Source organism: Schistocerca serialis, chromosome 4 (assembly GCF_023864345.2).
Source record: "Schistocerca serialis cubense isolate TAMUIC-IGC-003099 chromosome 4, iqSchSeri2.2, whole genome shotgun sequence".
In the NCBI taxonomy this organism is placed as follows: Eukaryota; Metazoa; Arthropoda; class Insecta; order Orthoptera; family Acrididae; genus Schistocerca; species Schistocerca serialis.
In genome coordinates this window covers 82,800,133-82,823,673 of record NC_064641.1, presented here as the reverse complement: position 1 = coordinate 82,823,673, position 23,541 = coordinate 82,800,133, and the positions used below count along the sequence as shown (strand labels likewise).

General features: G+C 44.7%; 1 protein-coding gene across 1 annotated transcript in view; it reads right to left on the bottom strand.

Annotated features, from left to right (window-relative positions):
* The window catches only part of LOC126474257 (zinc carboxypeptidase-like), a 52,392-nt gene that overhangs the window by 11,305 nt on the left and 17,546 nt on the right, over nt 1-23,541 (bottom strand). The window contains exons 4-7 of the mRNA XM_050101722.1: nt 17,882-18,026; nt 9,962-10,122; nt 6,969-7,053; nt 44-246 (exon numbers count right to left, since the gene is read on the bottom strand). Of these exons, the coding sequence (XP_049957679.1) occupies nt 44-246; nt 6,969-7,053; nt 9,962-10,122; nt 17,882-18,026 (594 nt within the window). The remainder of the gene's footprint in view (nt 1-43; nt 247-6,968; nt 7,054-9,961; nt 10,123-17,881; nt 18,027-23,541) is intronic.

The following is a 23,541-nucleotide window of genomic DNA, read 5'->3' as shown; positions in this document are numbered from 1 at the left end:
GAGTGAACTGCAACAGACTGGAATGGTGCTTCAGTTGCCTCACCAGCTCGTCGTAGTTGGGTGCGACCAGACTTGAGAGTCCGTAGGGGAACATGAGCATCTGGCCGTAGCTGTGGAAGTCCAGGTAGAGCTGGAAGTCGTCGCCGAGGCTGGCCAGGAACTGCGAGTAGGTCCTCGTCTCCACCTCCGAGAACGGCGCCGGCCCGGCAAAGTAGTTCGTGCAGCCAGTCGTGTTGGCGCCTTCCTCTGTCAGCGCCAAGGCACATTCCATTGTTACTGAGTAACTAAAAAAACTACAACTGCAATAATACAATGTAAAATGGACATGTTTCAAAATCTGCCCTCCTCATCGATCTCCTTCAGTATCATCACTGCTCAATGATTGAATTTACTCAAGAAGGGTTGCCCTAAAGCACATTTCAGAAGTGAGAACAGACGGCGAGGTGGAGAAAAAACGTGCCCAACAATATGCAAATGACTTTGCAGTGGGGTTATCCGGCGCTGTCAAATCTTGTTCTAAACATGAAAAACTTTAGAGTACGTCACCAATCAGTTCAGTAAGTCCGTCTGCTATGGATCCGACACTAATATCGTCCGTTTTGGATTTTTTTTATGCCTTCTGTAAGCGTAGAATTGTGTCGTTGACCATCGATAGTCGCCTCTCTGCCGAGCGCAGAGCAACAGTTGCGAGTCGTGGCGAAGCTTTCGTGGAGCGCGGGCGGAGTATTGTGTTGATGCCGTGGCTGCAGCACGTATCTTACAAGCTTTGGTGAAGCAATTGAAAATGTTTGCCACAAAAGTTTTACGTTTAATTTCAATGTTCACGACGCAGTGCCAATGTTTATCCGAAAGGTGATGTTTCTCGGTTTCGTGTGTCGTGTCGGGAGAACAACAATCAACCGCGTCGCGACGGTTACGGACAAATAATGTGAACTGGTACGATCATGATTGCAAGTTATAAGTGAAAGAAACACATATCGTTTTGACTGGCTGAATATCACGAGCGCAGGTACTTTCGCGTTCGTGTCGTAACCGAAATTTTATGGAGCATTCGCGTAGCGATTCTGTCACGCGCATGCTCATGTTATAAGCTAATAAACTGCTCAGTACTGTTGGAAGAACTGTGCCAATCGTCTACTGATAAAACATGCGTAGAACAGTGATTATCTTGTGTTCTATGCATCGTGTTTTTGCATTGGATGTCATCATTTAGACAGCAACCTTATACGGCGCAACGGACACGTACTTGGAGTACAAATACTGCTCACGTCCATTGTGGAATAATGTTAGTTGTGAACAATGCAGCCCCACCCGGTGCGAGTGTTTAACGGAATACAGTGAATTCTACCAGATCAACTTGGTGTTGTTGCTGTGAGTGGCTCCTCTCCCTGCTAGATAATACTTATTAAAGGACGCATCATAGCAGGCAGTGTAGAGAGCAGCGGATCAACCGCTGCGGGAACGACCAGGTATGTGTGTTTAGGCACACGGTCGTTAAATATCCAGCCACGTTCCTGTGTCTAAGGAGTGCTGTACAGTATCGAGTGCTGAAGGCTAGCTTTTATTAGTACTGCATATGCACCCCCTTTCCTCCCGGGCGCTTTACACTACCCCTACACACACTAACCACATCCCTTCATCTACATCTACACTCTACATACCACTGTGAAGTGCAAGGTGTACAGTATTTCCCACTGTATCATTTCTCGTTGTTTCTTCCTGTTTGATTCGCGTATGGAGTGTGGGAAGATTGCGTGCTTAAATCCCTCAGCTAATCTTGTCTTCGCTGTCTGTACGAGAGCAGTATGAAGGATTGGTTCAAATGGTTCTAAGCACTATGGGACTTAACATCTGAGGTTATCAGTCCTCTAGACTTAGAATTACTTAAACCTAACTAACCTAAGGACATCACACACATCCATGCCTGAGGGAGGATTCGAACCTGCGACCGTAGCAGCAGAGCGGTTCCGGACTGAAGCGCCTAGAACCGCTCGGTCACATCGACCGGCAGTATGTAGGGGTTCGTAGAAAACGTCCAGAAACACTTGCATTGCAGAGAGTATTTGGGCTGAAACTTCCTGGCAGATTAAAACTGTGTGCCCGACCGAGACTCGAACTCGGGACCTTTGCCTTCAGCGGGCAAGTGCTCTACCATCTGAGCTACCGAAGCACGACTCACGCCCGGTACTCACAGCTTTACTTCTGCCAGTACATCGTTCCTACCTTCCAAACTTCGAGTTTGGAAGGTTCGAGTCTCGGTCGGGCACACAGTTTTAATCTGCCAGGAAGTTTCATATCAGTGCACACTCCGCTGCAGAGTGAAAATCTCATTCTGGAGTATTTGGGCTGTTTCCCGTGACGTTACGGTTACACTTCTTGTTTGGAGTGTTTCAATTTTATGTGACTTTATGACGTTCATATCAATGAACTCGTGGAAGTCGCTGCAGTCAGAGAAAATAAATGCACAGCGAATCAAAATGCTGCGCTTTGGAGGGAGTAGAGCGACATCATTATTACTCTTTGTTTTTTATAACACTTGAATGTTTTTTAAGACGGCCGTGAAAGCGGTGTGTTGACCACATACTTCATATCCGCATCCAGTGACGCCAATCGGCCAAGGATGATGCGGCGGTCGGTCGGTACGTTGGGCCTTCCGAGGCCTGTTCAGATGGAGATGATTGTTAAGAATTTGTTATTCTCAATTTGTTATCGCATAGCTGCATAAAGAGTTACTTCATAGCTTTATGTCGGTGCGTGTTATTTGCATAGTATTTAATAGCGAGCATGGCCGTCAACTGTTATTTGTTTATTATGTTTATTTATTTATCAAACACAAGAAAGCCATTTAACTGGGGCTTGAATGCTTGGGGTTTAGCACTCCGTTCTTTCCGTTCTGCTGAATGCCCACTAAAAATGAAACCTGCTAAAAAGTGCGCACCTATCTCTACAATGCTTAAGCACTTGTTATACAAGAGCACATCGTCTCGACTGAATGAACGTAGCAGTTCACTCTGAATGATTCAGTATTGTCAACAACAAATCCCATAAAGGAATAGATGCAGAAGGATAGCAGTGTTAAAGTCCGCTGCACGTGAACAACGGCCTACACGAAGTTCACGAACTGACACTGCAAGTCGCTCTGGCCGCACTATTATAAGCTAAGAATATCCCTGTCGTGCACACAGAACTGCCCCAAATATGATACCAACGGCGATACTAGAGTTCCAGTGTCAGAGGCGCTGGAGATCATTTTTACAGTGAAGATAGTAGCACTAAGTTTCTACACAAGTTTCTGAGCGTGGTTCTTCCGAGCAGACTTTCTGTCTGTCCTCAGTCCTATGAATTTAAAATGGTATTCATCGATTGTCTGACCACCTGGGCCGGCCGGGTGGCCGAGCGGCTCGAGGCGCTACAGTCTGGAACCGCGCGACCGCTACGTCGCGGGTTCGAATCCTGCCTCGGGCATGGATATGTGTGATGTACTTAGGTTAGTTATGTTTAAGTAGTTCTAAGTTCTAGGGGACTGATGACTTCAGAAGTTAAGTCCCATAGTGCTCAGAGCCATTTGAACCATTTGACCACCTGGTGACAGCAAACTTTTACTTTTACAGTAGTCCCTGTAATAAACAGTATGCGTCGCAGTTTGCGTCACAGTTAATCAATAATCTGTTCTCTGATAGTCACTTGCTGATGTACCTGACTAACTTATTAGCTACAAGATTTACATGATGTTCCACCTCTTTGACAATAACGTTTGTGTCGTCTGCAAAGAGTAGCTGTTCTGAGTCAGTTGTCATGGGAGAATATAGTAAATACGGCAAATGTCGTTTAAGACCAGTCCTTAACGACGTTGTCCAGTTTGAATGGGCAATAATGTAAATTTAAAGAAGTTAATAACAATACCCTAGCTACCTGAGATGTTTAAAACAACGTTCTCCAGGCAATTTCGCAATTTTCTCAGTCTCTTTGGTTAATCTGTAACGAATGCTCTATTTGGACGACAATTCGGGGAGCGGGTTCAAGAAACGAAAATGCTGGTATAATTATAAAACAAGGCGATGACAATGTTCGAAAAAGTCATGAGAATGTTTGCAGGAACGAGCAGCTAAAATGATGAGACTACCATCAATCATATTTCCACCAATTGATAAAAAAAACAACTGTACGTGTTCCCCTATCACATATAGACTGTGTTCGAGGGTCTTCCCGAAATCTACTTTCTATGGCCGCAGGAATTAAAAATGGGATGTATGAGCACCCTTCTACAATGGGTATAGCTCTACAACACTCTCGATAGATATTTCGGCAGTAGTAATTAAAATAAATATAGTAGCCTAAAGTTAGTTCGTGGCCGTGGGCTGATGGATAAGGGTAGTAGGGTCGGAAGGGCAGATGCTGCAACAATATCACAGGACTACTTTATAATATTGACATTAATTTAGGTTCCACTGTAGTCAAAATCATTGTAGGCTTTTAAGATGCAAAAATGTATTCTTTTTAACACAAATATGATGCTGTCACCCACTCGTCACACAAGCTAATGATTGTTAATTTCTGCAAGGTCAAAAATGAAATAGTAATCGTCACGCGCCACTTCGATGACATATTTGCAGGAGAGGTTCTGCTGAGAAATAACTGTTAAGAAAAAATTCGTAACGTTGCTCCGTTTCCGAGTTAAGCTGCATGTTCATTTTATCATACCTCTTTTATTTTACACGGCAGTGACTAAGTAATATACTGTACTTAAGTTTATATGACACTCTATACGACCATGCTGCTAGAAGTAAGAAAAAGTAAAAAACAAAAGTAAAAAAAAAAACATAAATTTTATGCCGACGAAGTCATTCAACTCTTCAGGACTTACCCAATTGGACCGGCCTCCCGCAGTTCAGCTAAATGGTGGTCGTCTGATCCAGCGCTGATGTGTCAAAGGCACACTTCCAAGCATGATCTGTGTTTCCTAATACCCTTTGGAAGGGAAACTTGTCACAAGACTGGCAGGAAGCAACAACTCAACTACTATGAGCATTAGCACGGAAGTACCAATTGAAGTGCCTAGATTCTTCTCTGGAGGCTGGTTAACCGAAAGGCCTGTATGTTAAAATAATATCGTGGTGCGGTTTAGGTTATCGGGAGTCAATCGGCAGTCCTCGCGACGGTAGAACGAGAGTCGTGAGTCATGTGGGGCGAATCTGACGTTTTAAAAGTGTTAGGTGCGTAAAGTCAATTCAGTTATCCTCAGCGAACAACGATGTTGTTTTCCGGTTTTTAGGAAAAGGGTATCGACTTAATGAGGGAGCATTTGCTAGATGGTCAGAGATCTCATATAATAATATTAAAGACATGGATTAGTGGTATGGAAAAAATGACCTTTTTGACCCTGTTTCACCGGTCAAAGCGTGGCTGCCCGCCCTTATTTTGCTTGACAGTATGTGTATGGAAGTGCACAGAAATAGTACGGCTCAGTCAATAAATGTTTCGGAGGACGTGTACAGAGCAATACATCACGTGATTTGTCTCGTGCACCGCATGGCACAGTTAGTGCGTGGATTCGCCGCAGTGGCGAGTAGGACTTCGCCAGATGCTACGTAAGCTCCGAGACGACAGATGAGAGGCAACGTCTATTACAACTTGGCCAATAGCAGGGAGTATCTTAGGTAACAGCCCACTAGAGCAGAGGTAGCATTTTCACAACGAGGGTTGTTGCAATCCGTCTGCTGCAACAAACGAAAAGAATCCCATGCACATGAGGACGACTTTACGAACAATGCGTTATTTGACGAAGTATAAATAGACAAGTCTCAAATTTAATAGTCATTGTGTCCTTTAAAAGTGCAAATTCCGGAATCATCACGACCTACTTGTGGTCAAACAATCTAATGGCGTTCACTGCCGTGAAAGGGACGATAACAGCTATGCGTCGACTGAAATTTGTACATAATCATCTCTTAAAGTATTATACCTATTTTCTGTGTTGAAAATTTAGTGTAACATCGGTCCTATAAATGACATAGTGATTTTATAGCTTAAATGCTGACTGTTCGTGTTTACAATAAATTCTAACAAATAAGAGTTACTTCTATTCAAAATAAACTCTTCTCGACACTGCATTATTTTCAAAGTAATACATGCCGAATGTTTCCTCGTTTTTCGCGGATATTACAACGTTTTTTTTTTCATGTGGTGGAATTAAAAAAGTGTTATTTGGTTCAGATGCATGTTGAATGAAATTGGTTGACGTGTTACTTATCAAAATGTTTTACAAGGAAAATTTCAGTGCTACCGACACATGTTCAAGTACGAAATGTTAGTATTACACCGTTACTGACTAAATATATGAATGCGTTTAGAACATAACAGTGACAGTCTTCTGGTGCTTCATCATTATCACTTAGAAAACATACTTAACACCCATAGACTTCCTCCAGACTCAACATGATAAACTAAGCATTCGACAAGGCAATCTGTAATACTTGCTTTTAAAATTACACCTCAACAGACTCTGAATTCTGTCATGAATTGCTATATCTTCAAGATGTATACTGCCCTTTCTAAATCAGAACATATAGTGGGCACCAATGAGTTACTCTTCTTGCTTATAATCGTCAGCTCTGCTATTTCTCCAAATAACGCGGAGGTTTCTCGAAGCTGACTCGTATGCGGGAGGACAACGGTTCAAATCCCAGCCCGGCCATCCAGATTTACGTTTTCCATGTCTTCCCTAAATCGCTCCAGGTAAATGGCGGATGGTTCCTCTGAAAAAGGCACGGGCGATTTTCTTCCCCATTCTTGCGTAATCCGAGCTTGTACTCCGTCTCTAATGACCGCTCTGTTACGCGGACGTTGAAATTGACTCTTCCTTCCTTCTCTCGAAGCTCTTCGTAATTACGCAAAATGTATTCGAAAAAGTCGCCAATGTTACCAAAAAGTGTGTTTCAGGAGACGCAGGGAACCGGCAGGTGCCTTACCTGCCCAATGGAAATCCCAGTTGCGGTTTGGATCAGCGCCGTAGCACGGCGAGTAGGGGGTGCGGGTCCTGCGCCAGTTACGATCCTGCGAACAGAAGTCCGTCGCATCAGAGGCGCAGTAACAGCTGTGATAATTTGACGAGGCATTAGGTATCCGAATGTCTGATCGTGTAATGTCTCCATAACCGCTCACTGTAACAAACAGTTAACAAAATTCAGGAATCCGAGTTGCACGTCAAAGTAACGAACATTTACTATGAAATACTTGACTCGCTGACACCGACGATGATGTCAAATGTCTACTTCATCACATTCAATGGTCTATAGTAAACCGTATCCTTACTCTCTTGTTTTATTGTTACAATGTGTACTGATTCACCCTCTAGTTTTGTGTAGTGAGTTCTAGAATGTCGATTTTGGATATATCAGATTACTGTGAATAGTCAATAGTCCAGACTTCACAACTAGCAAATCTGACACCCAAGGTTGTTGCTGCTTTGAGGAAGCATCAAAATTGCTTACAGTTTACAGTGCAGACACTGAAAAATCGAATCACGAATTGTCGTTAACTTCAATTTCGAGTCAGTTTACTATTTTCTACAAAAATTTATGAAAGTTTTTATTGCATGCCAACCATTATAATTTTCCAGACAATTATGAATATAAATCAAACAACAATTGGACATAGAATTTTCTAGTTAAGGGGTTATATATCGAAGGTCTCTGACGATACTTTCCCATAAAAATGTGTGAATTTTTAATAATCATTTACTTTTCCATCTCAGCTGCACATGTGCAACTGTAACGGAAAAATAAATAATGTATAACTTTTTTAATGTCGACACAGTTGCTGAATTTTCTCGTGACGAATATTTCGGTTATATTGACAACTGTATTTTTATTGGTTGTTTGAAATGTGCCTATTGTATAGGCAACACTGTGTATCTAATAAACCATCTTTCCACATGTCATATGCGTCAGCTAAAATACGACATTTAGATGTTGCAAAGGAGACAAAGTAAAGAAACAGAGCATTGTTGTTACAAAACATAATGCGAAGGACATCAAATTTTATGCAGTATTTCAAAAATACATTCCCTCGCTTAAGCTTTCGAAATTTTGTCTGTGAGTATTTAATAACTTCAATTAACATAACGCTATGACGGACACGTAAACCAGTTTATTCGCTAAGCCGCTGAGGCCTTTGAAAGCATGCTGTTTGCTTGTATCAGCTGTGGCAACGTGAAACACCCAGCTGTATGAGTCTCAGACAAATTGTAGCCAGATGACTAAAATAAAGAGAGTGAAGCCGAATAAAGACTACCCCAAACAAAACATTTCGAACCAAGATATTTTCTATTAGCCAACATGTGATTACAACAGTAACATTTTAAGAGAAACTACACTGGTGTCCAAAATTAAGGCAACAAACCGTTATTTCCCCTTCCTGTGTATAATTCAGGTTATAAACATGTTAGCCATCAACCAGATGTTCGTACGATCTTGTTCTGCACGGAAGTTGGCATTCCGGTCAATGGACAACCATGCGAACGATGTCGTCAGGACACCTATGAAACGGGGTTGTATTTGCTGGGTAGTCTCACATCCACAGTCGCTGCGTACACAGTCACAGACGGTGCAGTATGGCACAGAGAATATGCCTATTAGACTCTCTGCCATGGAGGGCCGTAGAAAGAACGGAAGCAGGTCAATCACCCGATGGCTTAGTGTGAATCGTTCCGCTGTTTATCAGATGTGGCGACAGTTTGTAGAGACCGAAACTGTCTCCCGAAGACCATGGCAGAGCCGACCACGTGTGTCTTCAGAAGAGAGGACCGTTATTGGCTGTAAGGGCACGACGGTACCGCCTTAGTATTGCTCGGCAACTGGCAGATGAGCTCGCAGCGTCCACTGGACGTGTTGTATCGAGGCAAACGGTGCACAGAAGGCTTCGGCAGAGTGGCCTTTGTTGGAGGAGACATGCTGTACGTATTACTCGTACCTCTGACGCGTCTTCACAGAAGGGAACGTCTAGAATGGAGTCATCAACACGCCACCTGGGCAGTCAAACAGTGAGCCAATGTTGTTTTTACAGATGAGTTCCGATTTAGTCTGGAGAATGATTATCGATGGATTCGCATCTGGTGGGAACGTGGAACACAATTTCGGGACCCAAACATTGTGGAAACAGACCGTTATGTTTGCCACTCGAACCCCTTTTCATGAAATTGTACGGGTGGCTCGGCGAGATTTAACTGCTGACAGGTATTGTGACGAGATCTTGGGATCTCGTGTACGGTTGCTGCGAGGTGCTGTGCGGCCAGACTTCGCATTGATGGACGATGATGCTCGACCTCATAGAGCACGAGTGGTTGATGTTTCCTTGGAAACGGAAAATCGTACTGCACCCATGGAGTGGACTGCTCGGTCTCCCGATTTGAATCCTATAGAGCATTTCTGGGACGCAGTAGGGAGATGGCTTGCACCGCGTCAGAATCCACCTACTACTCTCCAAGACTGCGAGAAGCTCTGCAGGAAGAATGGTCGCTATAGCCTCAACATGAGACTGATGACATCATTTACAGCGTGCCTGTCCTTCTCAGGCCTGTATTGCAGCTAGAGGGGGACACAACCCATACTGAGCACATTAACCAGTTATCGGAATGTGTGTACAAATCTGTTAAGTTGGAAAAACGAAGAACATTTTTGTCTACCGTTATGCAGGTTGCAGTTGTTGACGTTCTGAATTCTTTGCATCGTTTCTACATTACAATCACCTGTTTATACTGTTTTGTGGCAAAATAAAAGCACCTTGCGAAATTTCCTTTTGTTTCTTTAATTTTGGACACCAGTGTAGATGCTGAAGTAGACGTGTATTCACGAAACCCAAGTGAGTTGTTTTAAGTTATGGCGGTGTGCAGAATGATAACTTGTCGCAACTATTCAACATATCTTGAAAAAAATTCAAAGCCAAGATTCGGATAGCTTCTCACCGTAGTCCAGGTGTACTCGTAACCGTCGGGGTTGAGGTTGGGGAAGACGTAGAAGTTGAACTGCCTCACGACGTTGCTGATCTCCGTGTCGTTGGTGGTTAGCATCTGGTTGGCAAACCACGTGACGCTGGCGGGGCCGATCCACTCATTCGCATGGATACCTGTCGGGTCAGAATTCCGCAAATTATACTTTTGGTTAGAAGACGTTCACATGCCTGAGAATGAACACTGTCATGAAATGTTACCATACTTGTTCCCAGTATACAACCTAATATACTGATTTTTTTCGTATACTTTGAACTTATGGACGAAGAAATGATAGTGCCCACAGGCAACTGTTGAAAACATACTTAATTTGTTTCACACTGGAGATGTGTGAGTTAAGTCACAAACCAATATAACAACGTCATTTCGTAATATAGCTTTGAGACAATACACAACTTCAGTTGAATCTATCTATCCGCTAACTGTCATAATTGATTCTACATGATTTTGAACAGCAAAATGCAAGACCTACTAGCATGGATCAAGTGATTTAATTATACCGCTCTCTGAAGAAAACTTCCAAATTCCAGGTAACACTTGAAGCTCCCCTCTTTTCTTTTTTTGTTAGAATATAGGACTACAGCTTTTCTGGCATATTCTAATAACTTTTTGCACTGCAATTCACCACACATACTAGTTACAATTGGGGTTATAAGCCATTAATAGCGATGTTGCCCAACCCACACGTCACCGAACCAGTTGGTACATCTGTTAAGGCACTGGCCTCACATATCGAAGAAACGAAATTCAAATCGCGTTCCGACTATCTAGATTTCCCATTTCATAAATACTGTGAAAGGTTAAGGTCGGTTTTTAACCTCCCCACCCTGCTCCTCACAATCTCTTGACACATTTACTGTCCAACAAGCATTTTTTCCCGGAGAGCAGAAAATGCTCCTCCTTGACTTGCCCCTGTGATATCGTCATGTCTGCTTATACAGTAACAGTTCACTCGACAACTGGCCGTTTAATAATTCTCAGTAATAAGCGACAGTTGAAAATAAAAATTTAAAAAAATATTTAAGCAAGAAAACCGTTGGAAAAAGACCACACGGCTCTGTGTCATTATATGCAGAACACCGTATTAAGCATAGCGAATAAAAAATTAGTCGATTCCCAGTAGACATCACGCTAATACCGCGTAACATTGCATATGATGACCTCAGTTCGGTGCGGAAGAGAACGCAAAACTTTCTTCAGATACGCCGCATCAATCTGAAGACGTACACTGATTGGGTACGTTAGAGCTACCAAATTACGGAGATGTTGATCGTTATGTTTCGGTCAGTGTTCCACATAATTCTGGGGATAGTTATGGGTTAAGATCGGTTGATTTGACAGGCCAGTCGATACACGACAGGGTGCTTGAGGATTCGTCAAACCGGAAAAGTGTGCGTGAAACCTTTGAAGTCGGCTATTGTCGTCTTGGAATACGAGACTGTTTATTATGTACTAAACGTGAAGATGTAGAAGAAAGATCAACCTGAAGTAAACATCCGGGTTTTTGTTCAGGGTAACCTGAATGAGTGATCGCAAGTCGTGGTATGGAGAACACCCTCAGAACATCAGGGAAGTATCCTCTGCCATAATTACACCCTCCACACTGCGGGGTAAGCACGACGTGGGGCCGTCGGTGTACTCCGTGCCTTTCACCATCCGAAAAAGAGGTTCAAAAAATGGTTCAAATGGCTCTGAGCACTAAGGGACTTATCATCTGAGGTCATCAGTCCCCTAGAACTTAGAACTACTTAAACCTAACTAACCCAAGGACATCAGACACATCCATGCAGGAGGGAGGATTCGAACCTGCGACCGTAGCGGTCGCGCGGTTCCAGACTGTAGCGCCTAGAACCGCTTGACCACTCTGGCCGGCCCGAGAAAGAGGCAAAATCGCGACTCATCAGAGCGTAACAACACGTTGCGTCAGATTTGTGCTCAACTGGAGACTGTTTCAAAATCGTGCAATGATCTTATCTGGAAAGCTGCTGAACTCAACGAACCTTCTTCCTTTAACTACACCACAATGAATTTCTTGAAACAGAGTAATAATATACACGGTGATTTTTTCCAATGTGTACAAACCCTTGGGATTGATCGGTGTGAGGATACGAAACAAAAAATGTCTAACGAAATTATGATCGGAAATGCATGGTTTTCATACTACAGACCATTTTTTGAATCATATTTTGTTACAGACACTGCGCTGTACCTCGCAGCCACAGTTATAGAAAGCATGGTTCCCTCCTAGAGGATGGCACTGTTCCTCATACGTCATGCTCTAGCACCCTCTGCTGCCATAGTAATTGGTAATGTTGTGTCCGATTCATTTCTCTTGCTGACTCACCTTGTAGTGAATGTGATACAGTGATGTACACAATATTTCCGTATTCGAATCGAGAGCTTGCCGATAAGGTGTTTTCTTACGGAAAGGCAAGTAGCGACGGGCGGCGGGCAGCAAGGTTGTGTCAGGACACCTATCTCCTACGACAACAACCACAGCATTCAACGTCTACAACATTGTTTCGCCGTTTCTCTAGACAGGATCGTTTCAGAAAGCAGGAAATCATGAAGGGAATACCCGCAATGTTAGGCACCAGACTTGGGGGAAAACATGGTTAACACTGTGGCAGCTGACTGCCGTGTCAGCAACAAAAACCTGGCGTGCCAGAACAGGGTAAGCCAGACGACTGTGTGGAACATTCCCCATGACAGTTGTTACTACCCTAGTCGCTTATAGCGTGTGCAGGACTTACTAGCGACAGACTTTCCGCTTCGGGAGCAGTTTTGTCACTGTTTTCTTCACTAGGTAACCACGATTCCGGAACTTGCTTATCCACTCTATTCACAGATGAGGCCACATTTACGCGGAGTGGTATCTTACACTTTCATAACAGTCATCTGTGAGATAAAATGCAAGACCCCCATGATATCTTGGCAGCGAATCACCAACAAAGGTGCAGCCGGAATGTGTGGACCGGGACAGCTGGTGAGCGCATTTTGGGGCCAGTCTTCCACCAACGTCGCCTAACGGGCCGGAACTACCGGAGTTTCTTGCGCTTGACTTTGCCTCCCCTGGTGGAAGAAGTGCCAGTGATAATTCGAAGCGTTATGTGACTGCTGCATGACGGTACTCCAGCCCACTTCGCTGTTAACGCCCGGATGCATCTCAATAGTGTCTTCCCTGGTCGGTGGATCGGACGAGGGGGTCCATCTGCGTGGCCTACTCCGTCACCGGATCTCAACCTGTGCGATTTCTGGTTAAGGGGGCATCTCAAAAGTATCGTGTATGCAGGGCCCATTCCAGATGTGGAGATAGTGGAGCAGCGCATTCGTGCTGCCCTCTGTCACTGTTCGGATGCAGCCTGGCCGGTGTGAACGTGTGAGACAGAACATGCTCCGGCGCGTACACGCATGCGCTGGGGCACATGGAAATCATTTTCAACACATACTGTAACCGTGGCTGCATGGTACAGTGTGTATCAGACTGCAGTCTCTGTAACAGTGTATGACTGAATAAATGAACTCTAGTATGGAAACCATGCATTTCCGGACATAAGTTCATTACGCCTTTCTTGCTCCGCATACTCTCATCGATCAGTCCCTAGTGTTCGCACACGGTGGGAAAAATCACCCTGTATAGAACTATAAATTTCTGTCATTAATACATTAAAAAAGTACTGAAGCTTTTATTGTGATGTATTTTTCGTTCTACGAAAAATGGTTTAATTATTTAGTATTAACTTGTGTAGCGACAATAGTTCTTAATAAAATCAATTCAGTTGTTAAGTGAAGCCGGCCGGGGTGGCCGAGCGGTTCTAGGCGCTACAGTCTGGAACCGCGCGACCGCTACGGTCGCAGGTTCGAATCCTGCCTCGGGCAAGGGTGTGTGTGATGTCCTTAGGTTAGTTAGGTTTAAGTAATTCTAAGTTCTAGGGGACTGATGACCTCAGAAGCTAAGTCCCATAGCGCTCAGAGCCATTTGAACCATTTTTTTGTTAAGTGAACCTTGAAAATCAAAGGTCCTTTGGTAATACTTTATATCACATTATCCGTAAGGATCATGACCATACCCGGACACCATCTACCAGAAACGTATCATATGAACGGATTTTGTGTACTATGTAGTATACGAGATACAAGCATCGTATTGGAAAGTAATATGCAGTGTGTTTGTCATCCTTTGAAGGAAAGGAGAGTTCCAAGCAGTAATATTTTAACGCAGCGCTCTACGTAATACAGCATAATGAAGAAATCTGAGTAAAGCAGAATATACGGAACATGAATTTACCAGAAATATAACATCGCGTAGAAAGTAAGCATCAAAGGAAGTTTGTAGTACGTTTCAGAGAAGAAATACCATGTCGACAAGAAAAATGGATATCACAATGACATGCATAACATCTGAATGTTGAAAGGATACTACGGATAATTAATGCATGAGATCTAAGCGAAAGTTCCTTCCAAGAATTTTATCTGCAACGCAATAAGCATCTTGAGTGGAACCGACCATATACAGTCAAACAGGGCGAGTTTTCACCAGGCAGGGTATCTTTGTACCATTTGCTACTTTCGTTTCAAATGTCTGCTGCTCCACCTGCTTTCATTATTTTGCACTAAAAGCAAGGGTTTTATTGCCTCTGTGATTTCTAGTTAGTATTTCAGTTGTGTTCTCACCTTGATATAAGCTCTAAGGCTTTCGATTATCCTTTAACTGCATTGGCTGTGAAGAGAGATTCTGGCGATAGTGATTTAAGCTGAGCAGTGACAGCTCGATACAAATACACTCCTGGAAATGGAAAAAAGAACACATTGACACCGGTGTGTCAGACCCACCATACTTGCTCCGGACACTGCGAGAGGGCTGTACAAGCAATGATCACACGCACGGCACAGCGGACACACCAGGAACCGCGGTGTTGGCCGTCGAATGGCGCTAGCTGCGCAGCATTTGTGCACCGCCGCCGTCAGTGTCAGCCAGTTTGCCGTGGCATACGGAGCTCCATCGCAGTCTTTAACACTGGTAGCATGCCGCGACAGCGTGGACGTGAACCGTATGTGCAGTTGACGGACTTTGAGCGAGGGCGTATAGTGGGCATGCGGGAGGCCGGGTGGACGTACCGCCAAATTGCTCAACACGTGGGGCGTGAGGTCTCCACAGTACATCGATGTTGTCGCCAGTGCTCGGCGGAAGGTGCACGTACCCGTCGACCTGGGACCGGACCGCAGCGACGCACGGATGCACGCCAAGACCGTAGGATCCTACGCAGTGCCGTAGGGGACCGCACCGCCACTTCCCAGCAAATTAGGTACACTGTTGCTCCTGGGGTATCGGCGAGGACCATTCGCAACCGTCTCCAGGAAGCTGGGCTACGGTCCCGCACACCGTTAGGCCGTCTTCCGCTCACGCCCCAACATCGTGCAGCCCGCCTCCAGTGGTGTCGCGACAGGCGTGAATGGAGGGACGAATGGAGACGTGTCGTCTTCAGCGATGAGAGTCGCTTCTGCCTTGGTGCCAATGATGGTCGTATGCGTGTTTGGCGCCGTGCAGGTGAGCGCCACAATCAGGACTGCATACGACCGAGGCACACAGGGCCAACACCCGGCATCATGGTGTGGGGAGCGATCTCCTACACTGGCCGTACACCACTGGTGATCGTCGAGGGGACACTGAATAGTGCACGGTACATCCAAACCGTCATCGAACCCATCGTTCTACCATTCCTAGACCGGCAAGGGAACTTGCTGTTCCAACAGGACAATGCACGTCCGCATGTATCCCGTGCCACCCAACGTGCTCTAGAAGGTGTAAGTCAACTACCCTGGCCAGCAAGATCTCCGGATCTGTCCCCCATTGAGCATGTTTGGGACTGGATGAAGCGTCGTCTCACGCGGTCTGCACGTCCAGCACGAACGCTGGTCCAACTGAGGCGCCAGGTGGAAATGGCATGGCAAGCCGTTCCACAGGACTACATCCAGCATCTCTACGATCGTCTCCATGGGAGAATAGCAGCCTGCATTGCTGCGAAAGGTGGATATACACTGTACTAGTGCCGACATTGTGCATGCTCTGTTGCCTGTGTCTATGTGCCTGTGGTTCTGTCAGTGTGATCATGTGATGTATCTGACCCCAGGAATGTGTCAATAAAGTTTCCCCTTCCTGGGACAATGAATTGACGGTGTTCTTATTTCAATTTCCAGGAGTGTAGGTTGACATTTCAAAGTAAACCTACACTACCGAATTAACACAATTTTTTTACTTCTTATTAATACCTGATTTCTTTCTGGAGTGATCTAAAGTTACCCAGAGCATAAGACATAGGAAAAACACTATACTTTTTAGGACAGGTCTAAAGTTACCCTACATGACAGGGTAAGAGTATTAAATTTGAAATTTTATTCTACTAGGTCACAGTTAGTAAACATTTTAATTTTCTCAATCACTCAGTAACTTCAGATGTAAAATGTTACAAAGTCTGCTCTGATGGGGAATTTTTTTTTGTGTCCAGATTTTGAAAAAAATGGAAAAAGTGATACATAGTAACCTCGATTGACCGTAGTCAAGAGTGTATCTCCATGAGGGTTATTCTAAATAAAACATATGTAGCAAGATACAAGCACTGCTGTGTGGCAACGGTTAGCCAGAATCATTGAGTTCAGCTCTCTGGGAAAATCAGGCCGTCGGTGGTAATGCGTGTATTTGGTTAACGGCCGTTATCGCACTGAGTATTCTTCCATACATTTCTGTCCCATGTCGACAGGACGTTAAGAAATATAACTTTAGTTTTACCGTTTACTACTGATTATTACCTTAAAAATTATGCTACTGGCCCCTGAACACGTACGAATGACTGGAATAGTGTGATATAAGTCTTATCACTTCTCGTTAACTCGTTTACGGAAGCGCAATGGAGAAACAGTCCAGATGACGCAGGACTGTCGTCAGCCATCTTGAATAGTCAGTGTGGTCAGATAGATATGTCAAGATGAGAAGACGAGATGGCAAGAACTTTTCTATGTTAAAATTTTGACAAACCAGTGCCGGTTTAGTACGCAATAAGTGAACAGTGAAATTACTAAACGTATATGAGATATTTAGAACACTGGATTAAGCCATCAAATTATAATTAAGGTGTATGTCGGAAGATAAAACAGAAATTGTAACAGGGATTTAACAAATTAATTTACTGTTATTGTCTAACCGCTTCTCCTATACAAAAAATAGAAGTCGAAAGTAGGTTTTCCAAAGTGAATTAAAATGAAATTTTGTTGTGTTTATGTTGGTGTTTGTGTGTGTGTGTGTGTGTGTGTGTGTGTGTGTGTGTGTGTGTGTGTGTATGTGTGTGTGCGTGCGTGTGTGTGTATCTAGGGAAAGAAGGATGGATGCGTGTGGAGCTAACTATTTTAAATATCTTCTCCTCCTCCTCAAAGCATTCACTCTGGATTTATTAAATACAAATTAATTATAATTTTCAGATCCCTAAGAGTAGGCTAATTGTTTACGACAATAATTAAATTCATTTCGCGCTATTTCGACCAGCTTTTATCAGTGCCTCCTTGTTTTTCAGATGTTAGATATAGAATTATTGTTTAAATGTCTCCTGGTTAAACAAGAAAAAAGGAAACTGAACGTTTGGTGTGAGAATTTTATGCGTCAAATTGTGAATATAAAATCTGTGAATGAACGCAGGGCTACGGTGCTGAAGACTGCTATTAACTTTCATTGTTAGAAGGGCTCATAAATTCTTGAAAGATATGTTATCCACTGTGATAATGATTCTGCATCTGTTGTGATTTTTGACAATACTTTAAAGGGACTAACAACCGCATCGAGATTTTTAGGTTTGGCTACTTATAGAAAACTTGTTTTTTACTCACCTCCCTCAATGACTACGATGGGATTGCCCGGTGCGAAGGTGATGTTCACACCCAGGATCTCTCGACCTTCGTAACTGGATCCGCCCACAACCAGTGTCACAATGTCCGGGTATGTCTCCGACAGAGAGTTCAGCCAGGCATGAATCTGTAAATCAAGCTTTTGGTCAGAACTGGGATAGGCTCACCTACAGCTGTTGCAAAGGAATGACTCTGGCAGTAGTGTGAGGATTTGGATGAAACTCATAGAAAATATAGTACTTGGTACGTACTTTAACGCCTCTGCTCTTCAATACGTGTTGGTTGTCTTTGTGCGTGTTTTGGTTTGCATTTCTCAGATAAGCTCTTTGAACAGCTTCGTTTCCTTGATGAGCCAATAAGGTGACGATGATAAATGGAGAGCATTCAGTGGGGAATGCATGAAGTCACATCAATGCTTGGGAACATACGGGCGAATCTTTTGATGATAACTATAGCTATGGGTAGTTTGTCGCAGAAGTACTGACGTATTTCTTGAGAAACTTCCTGGTACACTCTCGATCATAAATTAAGGATAATTGCAGAATGTGGTGCCACACATACATGTGCCGAAGTACATGTGCTACAAAACATTACTGTTTCTTGCGCATGTAACACGACATCAATATGGGATATGGTCACCATGCACACGTACACAGCCCGCACAACTGGTTGGCATACCCTGGATCAGGTGGTCGAGCAGCTGCTGGGGTATAGCCTCCCATTCTTGCACCAGAGCCTGTCGGAGCTCCTGAAGTGTCCTAGGGGTTTGAATATGTGCAGCGATACGTCGACCGAGAGCATCCCAGACGTGCTCGATGGGGTTTAGGTCTGGAGAACAGGCAGGCTACTTCATTCGCTTGATATCCTCTGTTTCAAGGTACTCCTTCACGATGGCAGCTCGGTGGAGCCGTGCGTTATCATCCATCAGGAGGAAGGTGGGACCCACTTCACCCCTGAGGCGGACATATTGGTGCAAAATGACGTCCCGATACACCTGACCTGTTACAGTTCCTCTGTCAAAGACATGTAGGGGTGTACGTGCACCTATTATAATCCCACACCATCAAACCACGACCTCCATACGGGTCCCTTTCAAGGACATTGAGGGGTTGGTATCTGGTTCCTGGTTCACGCCAGATGAAAGCCCGGCAAGAATCACTGTTCGGACTACACCTGGATTCGTCTGTGAACATAACCTGGGACCACTGTTCCAATGACCATGTACTGAGTTCTTGACCTTGCAGGTCAGACTATACCTGGACTCGTCCGTGAACATAACCTGGGACCACTGTTCCAATGACCATGTACTGTGTTCTTGACCTTGCAGGTCTCCGGGTGAATAAATCATGTCTGTTGAATCGTCTGTAGACTGTGTGTCCGGAGACAACTGTTCTAGTGGCTGCGGTAAGGTCCCGAGCAAGGCTAGCTGCAGTACTCCGTGGCCGTCTGCGGGCACTGATGGTAAGATATCAGTCTTCTTGTGGTGTTGTACACGGTGGACGTCCTGTACTGTAGCGCCTGGACACGTTTCCTGTCTGCTGGAGTCGTTACCATTATCTTGAGATCACACTTTGTGGCACACGGAGGGCCCTTGCTACGACCTGCTGTATTTGACCAGCCTCCAGTCGCCCTAGTATTCTACCCCCCATAACGTCATCAATATGTGTTCTTTGAGCCATTTTCAACACACAGTCACCATTAGCACGTCTGAAAACGTGTGCACACTTACTCGCTGCACCGTACTCTGACATGCACCAACATACTTCTGCGTATGTGGACTGCTGCCAGCGCCACCGTGCGACGACCGCAGGTCAAATGCACCGCTTGGTCACACCCCGAGGTGATTTAAACTCGCAAACCGCCCATCAGAGCGTTGTTTCACCATGTATTAGCTTTATCCTTAATTTATGAGCATGAGTGTAGAGTGAAAGTGTGTACCGGACCGGGGCTCGAACATAGGGATATTTCCTGTGAGTTGCCAGTGATATTTTCGCATGAAACTGACAGCCATTCGACAGATAGATCCCACCCAGTTTTATAAACAGTTCGTTCATGTCGGTTCTCTTGCTGCATGTATATCACTGAAACTGAAAATTGCAAGATTCATGCACTTCAAAACATGGAAAGAAAAATTTAACAGTGTCATCTATTTCACTAAAGTAGGCATTAAAACGAGCACTTTAACCATAATCCAAAATTTATTTCCAACAAAGATCTTGATGCAACCTGTAGAAATGATCTGAAGTAGTGCTATAGAACGTAGACAATCACAGTGGGACTAACAGCTTTGAACTGCTTGTGTACACGAGTATATGTGAACTGTTCACGTGTGGAACAATGTCCAAGAGTATAAGTAATACTGTAGTATCCTCCCCCAGTGCCGTAAGCTGTTGCTAAAGTGGGCATTCGTTGCACAGCTTTCTGTCGTGACAGTGACCGCGACATCAGCTCCCTCTTGTAGTTACCTCGACCTCTAGCTTAATAATTGTTATTGTGTTCAAACTACCAATAGAAATTATGGACAGGTAGGAAGATTACAGAGCTACAGAAATAATATTCGCAGACAGGCTGAAAGGAACATTTCTCGAATATAACCTTCACATACAGGTAAAGGAAAACAATTTCATCAAATCAAATGAGAGCATTAAAATGAGTGGTAAAATATGCTTAAACTGTTCAACTTGTACGGCTTATTGAATTGGCAGCCACACGTCAGTAAAAAGGAGAAAATCACACACGATCAGTGCTAAAATACTGATGAGAAACATAGGTAAGCCAGAGAGATTCTGTCAAACGATATTGTGGCGGTGGAAGACTTTACCTGAATGGCAGCGTAGATGGGTCCGACACTCGGTTGCGCTCACATTTTGGAGCTATCATCGTAATGTTTATTAATCAAGTTGCTGCGCCGTACCAGCAACGAGCACGTTGAAAACTGGAAGCCATGACCAAACTTATGACGCTTCAGCACTCAGGAACCTACTACAACATGGCGCCTGCATGTGACCCACAGGCTGACTGTCCTTAGCGATGAAAAACAGCTTGACGTCATCGAGGAGGTTCAAAAAATGGTTCAAATGACTCTGAGCGCTATGCGACTTAACTTCTGAGGTCATCAGTCGCCTAGAACTTAGAAGTAATTAAACCTAACTAACCTAAGACCATCACACACATCCATGCACGAGGCAGGATTCGAACCTGCGACCGTAGCGGTCGCTCGGTTCCAGACTGTAGCGCCTAGAACCGCACGGCTACTCGGGCCGGCCATCGAGGAGGTCCAAAACGTGCTTAACTGAAGGTTACTGCCCGCTCTGAGTGCTTTTTAAAGCCTCAGCTCACAATGATGACAATCGACTCAGACAAGTAGCATTATTTTTTATGATCAACCTGTCTTTTGCAGAAGGACCACTGGAAGGACCACCAAGTGACCTTACTTTGCCAGGTACAAACGTCCCTTAGTTGCGGTTCTGCGCTAACCCGGACGAACATCTTCAGCAAGTATGTTGACGACTTGGGAAGAGCTCCCACTCTTCCAATCTGGAGAGGCGCAGTAGATTTACTCTTGGCGTCGTAGTGCTGGGAGCCATCGAGAATGACTTCAGGTAACGGTGGTAGTGATTTAGGGACACGTCACTGACACCCCGCGTCCTTACATGTCGCCGGCCTTGGTGTCCTAGTGGTTCTAGGCGCTTCAGTCTGGAACCGCGCGGTCGCAAGTTAGAATCCTGCCTCGGGCATGGATGTGTGTGATGTCCTTAGGTTAGTTAGGTTTAAGTAGTTCTAAGTTCTGGGGACTGATGACCTAACATGTTAAGTCCCATACTGCTCAGAGCCATTTGAACCTTACATGTCACCTCTCATGCAACAATACCAGTGTGCCATTTTTCAACAGGACAATGCTCATCCACACATCGCACATGTCTCTATGAACTGTCTGCTTGATGTTGCGGTCACAACCACCCCCAGATCTGTCCCTGATAGCACATGTGTTAAGACCAGTTTGGACATCAACTTTGTCTCAGTGTCAGTGTCCAGGAAATGAAAGACCAGTTGTAACAACTGAGGGTTAGTTTGTCTCACGAAAGGACACAACTGCTTTATGACATCCTTCCTTACCGAATAAGGACATGCATCCAGGCCAGAGAAGCTGCAATGTCACACTGACAAGTGGCTCATACTGCCAAGTTCTTTGTAAATTTTTCTCGATTTTGTAATCATGAAATAACATCAAATGATCTCTCAACCCGTAATATTTCATTTCATTTCCTCCTTCTATTCTGCATGCTTAACGTTTTCTGTCAGGCAGTAGATTTATCATCTGACCCATCCAGATAGCCGCGCACGTTAGCACGTTCATTGCAGGAAAAAATTTGGAAATTTGTGGTAAGGACTATGGGACCAAACTGCTGAGGTCATCGGCCCCTACGCTTACCCACTACTTAATCTAACTTTAACTTACGTTAAGGACAACAAACATACCCAAGCCCGAGGGAGGACTCGAACCTCCGACGGGGGGAGCCGCGCGAACCGTGACAACACGCCTCGGACTGCAGGCTACCCCGCGCGGCTTCTTTGCAGGACTCGGGTAAATTTGCCGTCCCCGCGTCGAATCCTCCAGGCAGATTAACAACGAGGGCTGGTGTCCCGGCCAACCTGCCTGTAGTTTTTAGGTGGTATCCCACTTCCGATTAGGTGAATATCGGGCTAGTACTCAAGTCCTGTCTCAGTTACACGAATCGTAAAAATTTCCAAAATTTTCTCACGCTTTCATGTGGAATAACAATAGACGCAGAATGATATCGTACGCAGCTTCCGTCCCAGGGAGAATAGGTGGCGACAGAAAGGGCTTCCATCCACCCTCAACCATTAACATCACCAACATCTGAGGTCATCAGTCCCCTAGACTTAGAACTATTTAAACCTAACTAACCTAAGGACACCACACACATCCATGCCCGCGGCAGGATTCGAACCTGCGACCGCAGCAGCAGCGCGGTTCCGGACTGAAGCGCCTAGAAACGCTCGGCCACAGCGGCCGGCCCGTGAAAACACGGCATATGGCCTAGAGAAGGAATTGCTTCTTTTTTTTTGAAATCAGGTTAGTTTTGTCCAGGATTCCAATACACAATATTATTGTGCACTCTTTTGGCTACAAAACCTTATTTTTCAAAATAACCTCCATCGAATGCGACGGCCTCGCGCCACCTCACTGGGTAAGCCCACATAATTCCACCCTACTGGTCGATATCGGAGCCAACGTCTTGCTGCATCAAAAACCTCCCCATCATTCACGTACCGCTTTCCGCGGAGTGTATCCTTCATTGGGCCAAACAAAGGGTAGTCGAAGGTGCGAGATCCGGGCTGCAGCGTGGATGAGCAAGAAGAGTCCAGTGAAGATTCGTGAGCTCCTCTCTGATGCGCAGACTTGTGTAGTGCCTTGCGTTGTCAAAGAGAAGCACACGTGCGTTTGCATTTTTGTGGTGACGAACAGTCTGAAATCGTTTCATCTGTTTCCTGAGGGTGTGGGATGTCGGCCGGCACGCGGCAGATCGGACGGATTTGTCCGGCCTTCTTACGATGATGACAGACGGAAATTGAAAATTTGTGGTAAGAACTACACTCCTGGAAATGGAAAAAAGAAC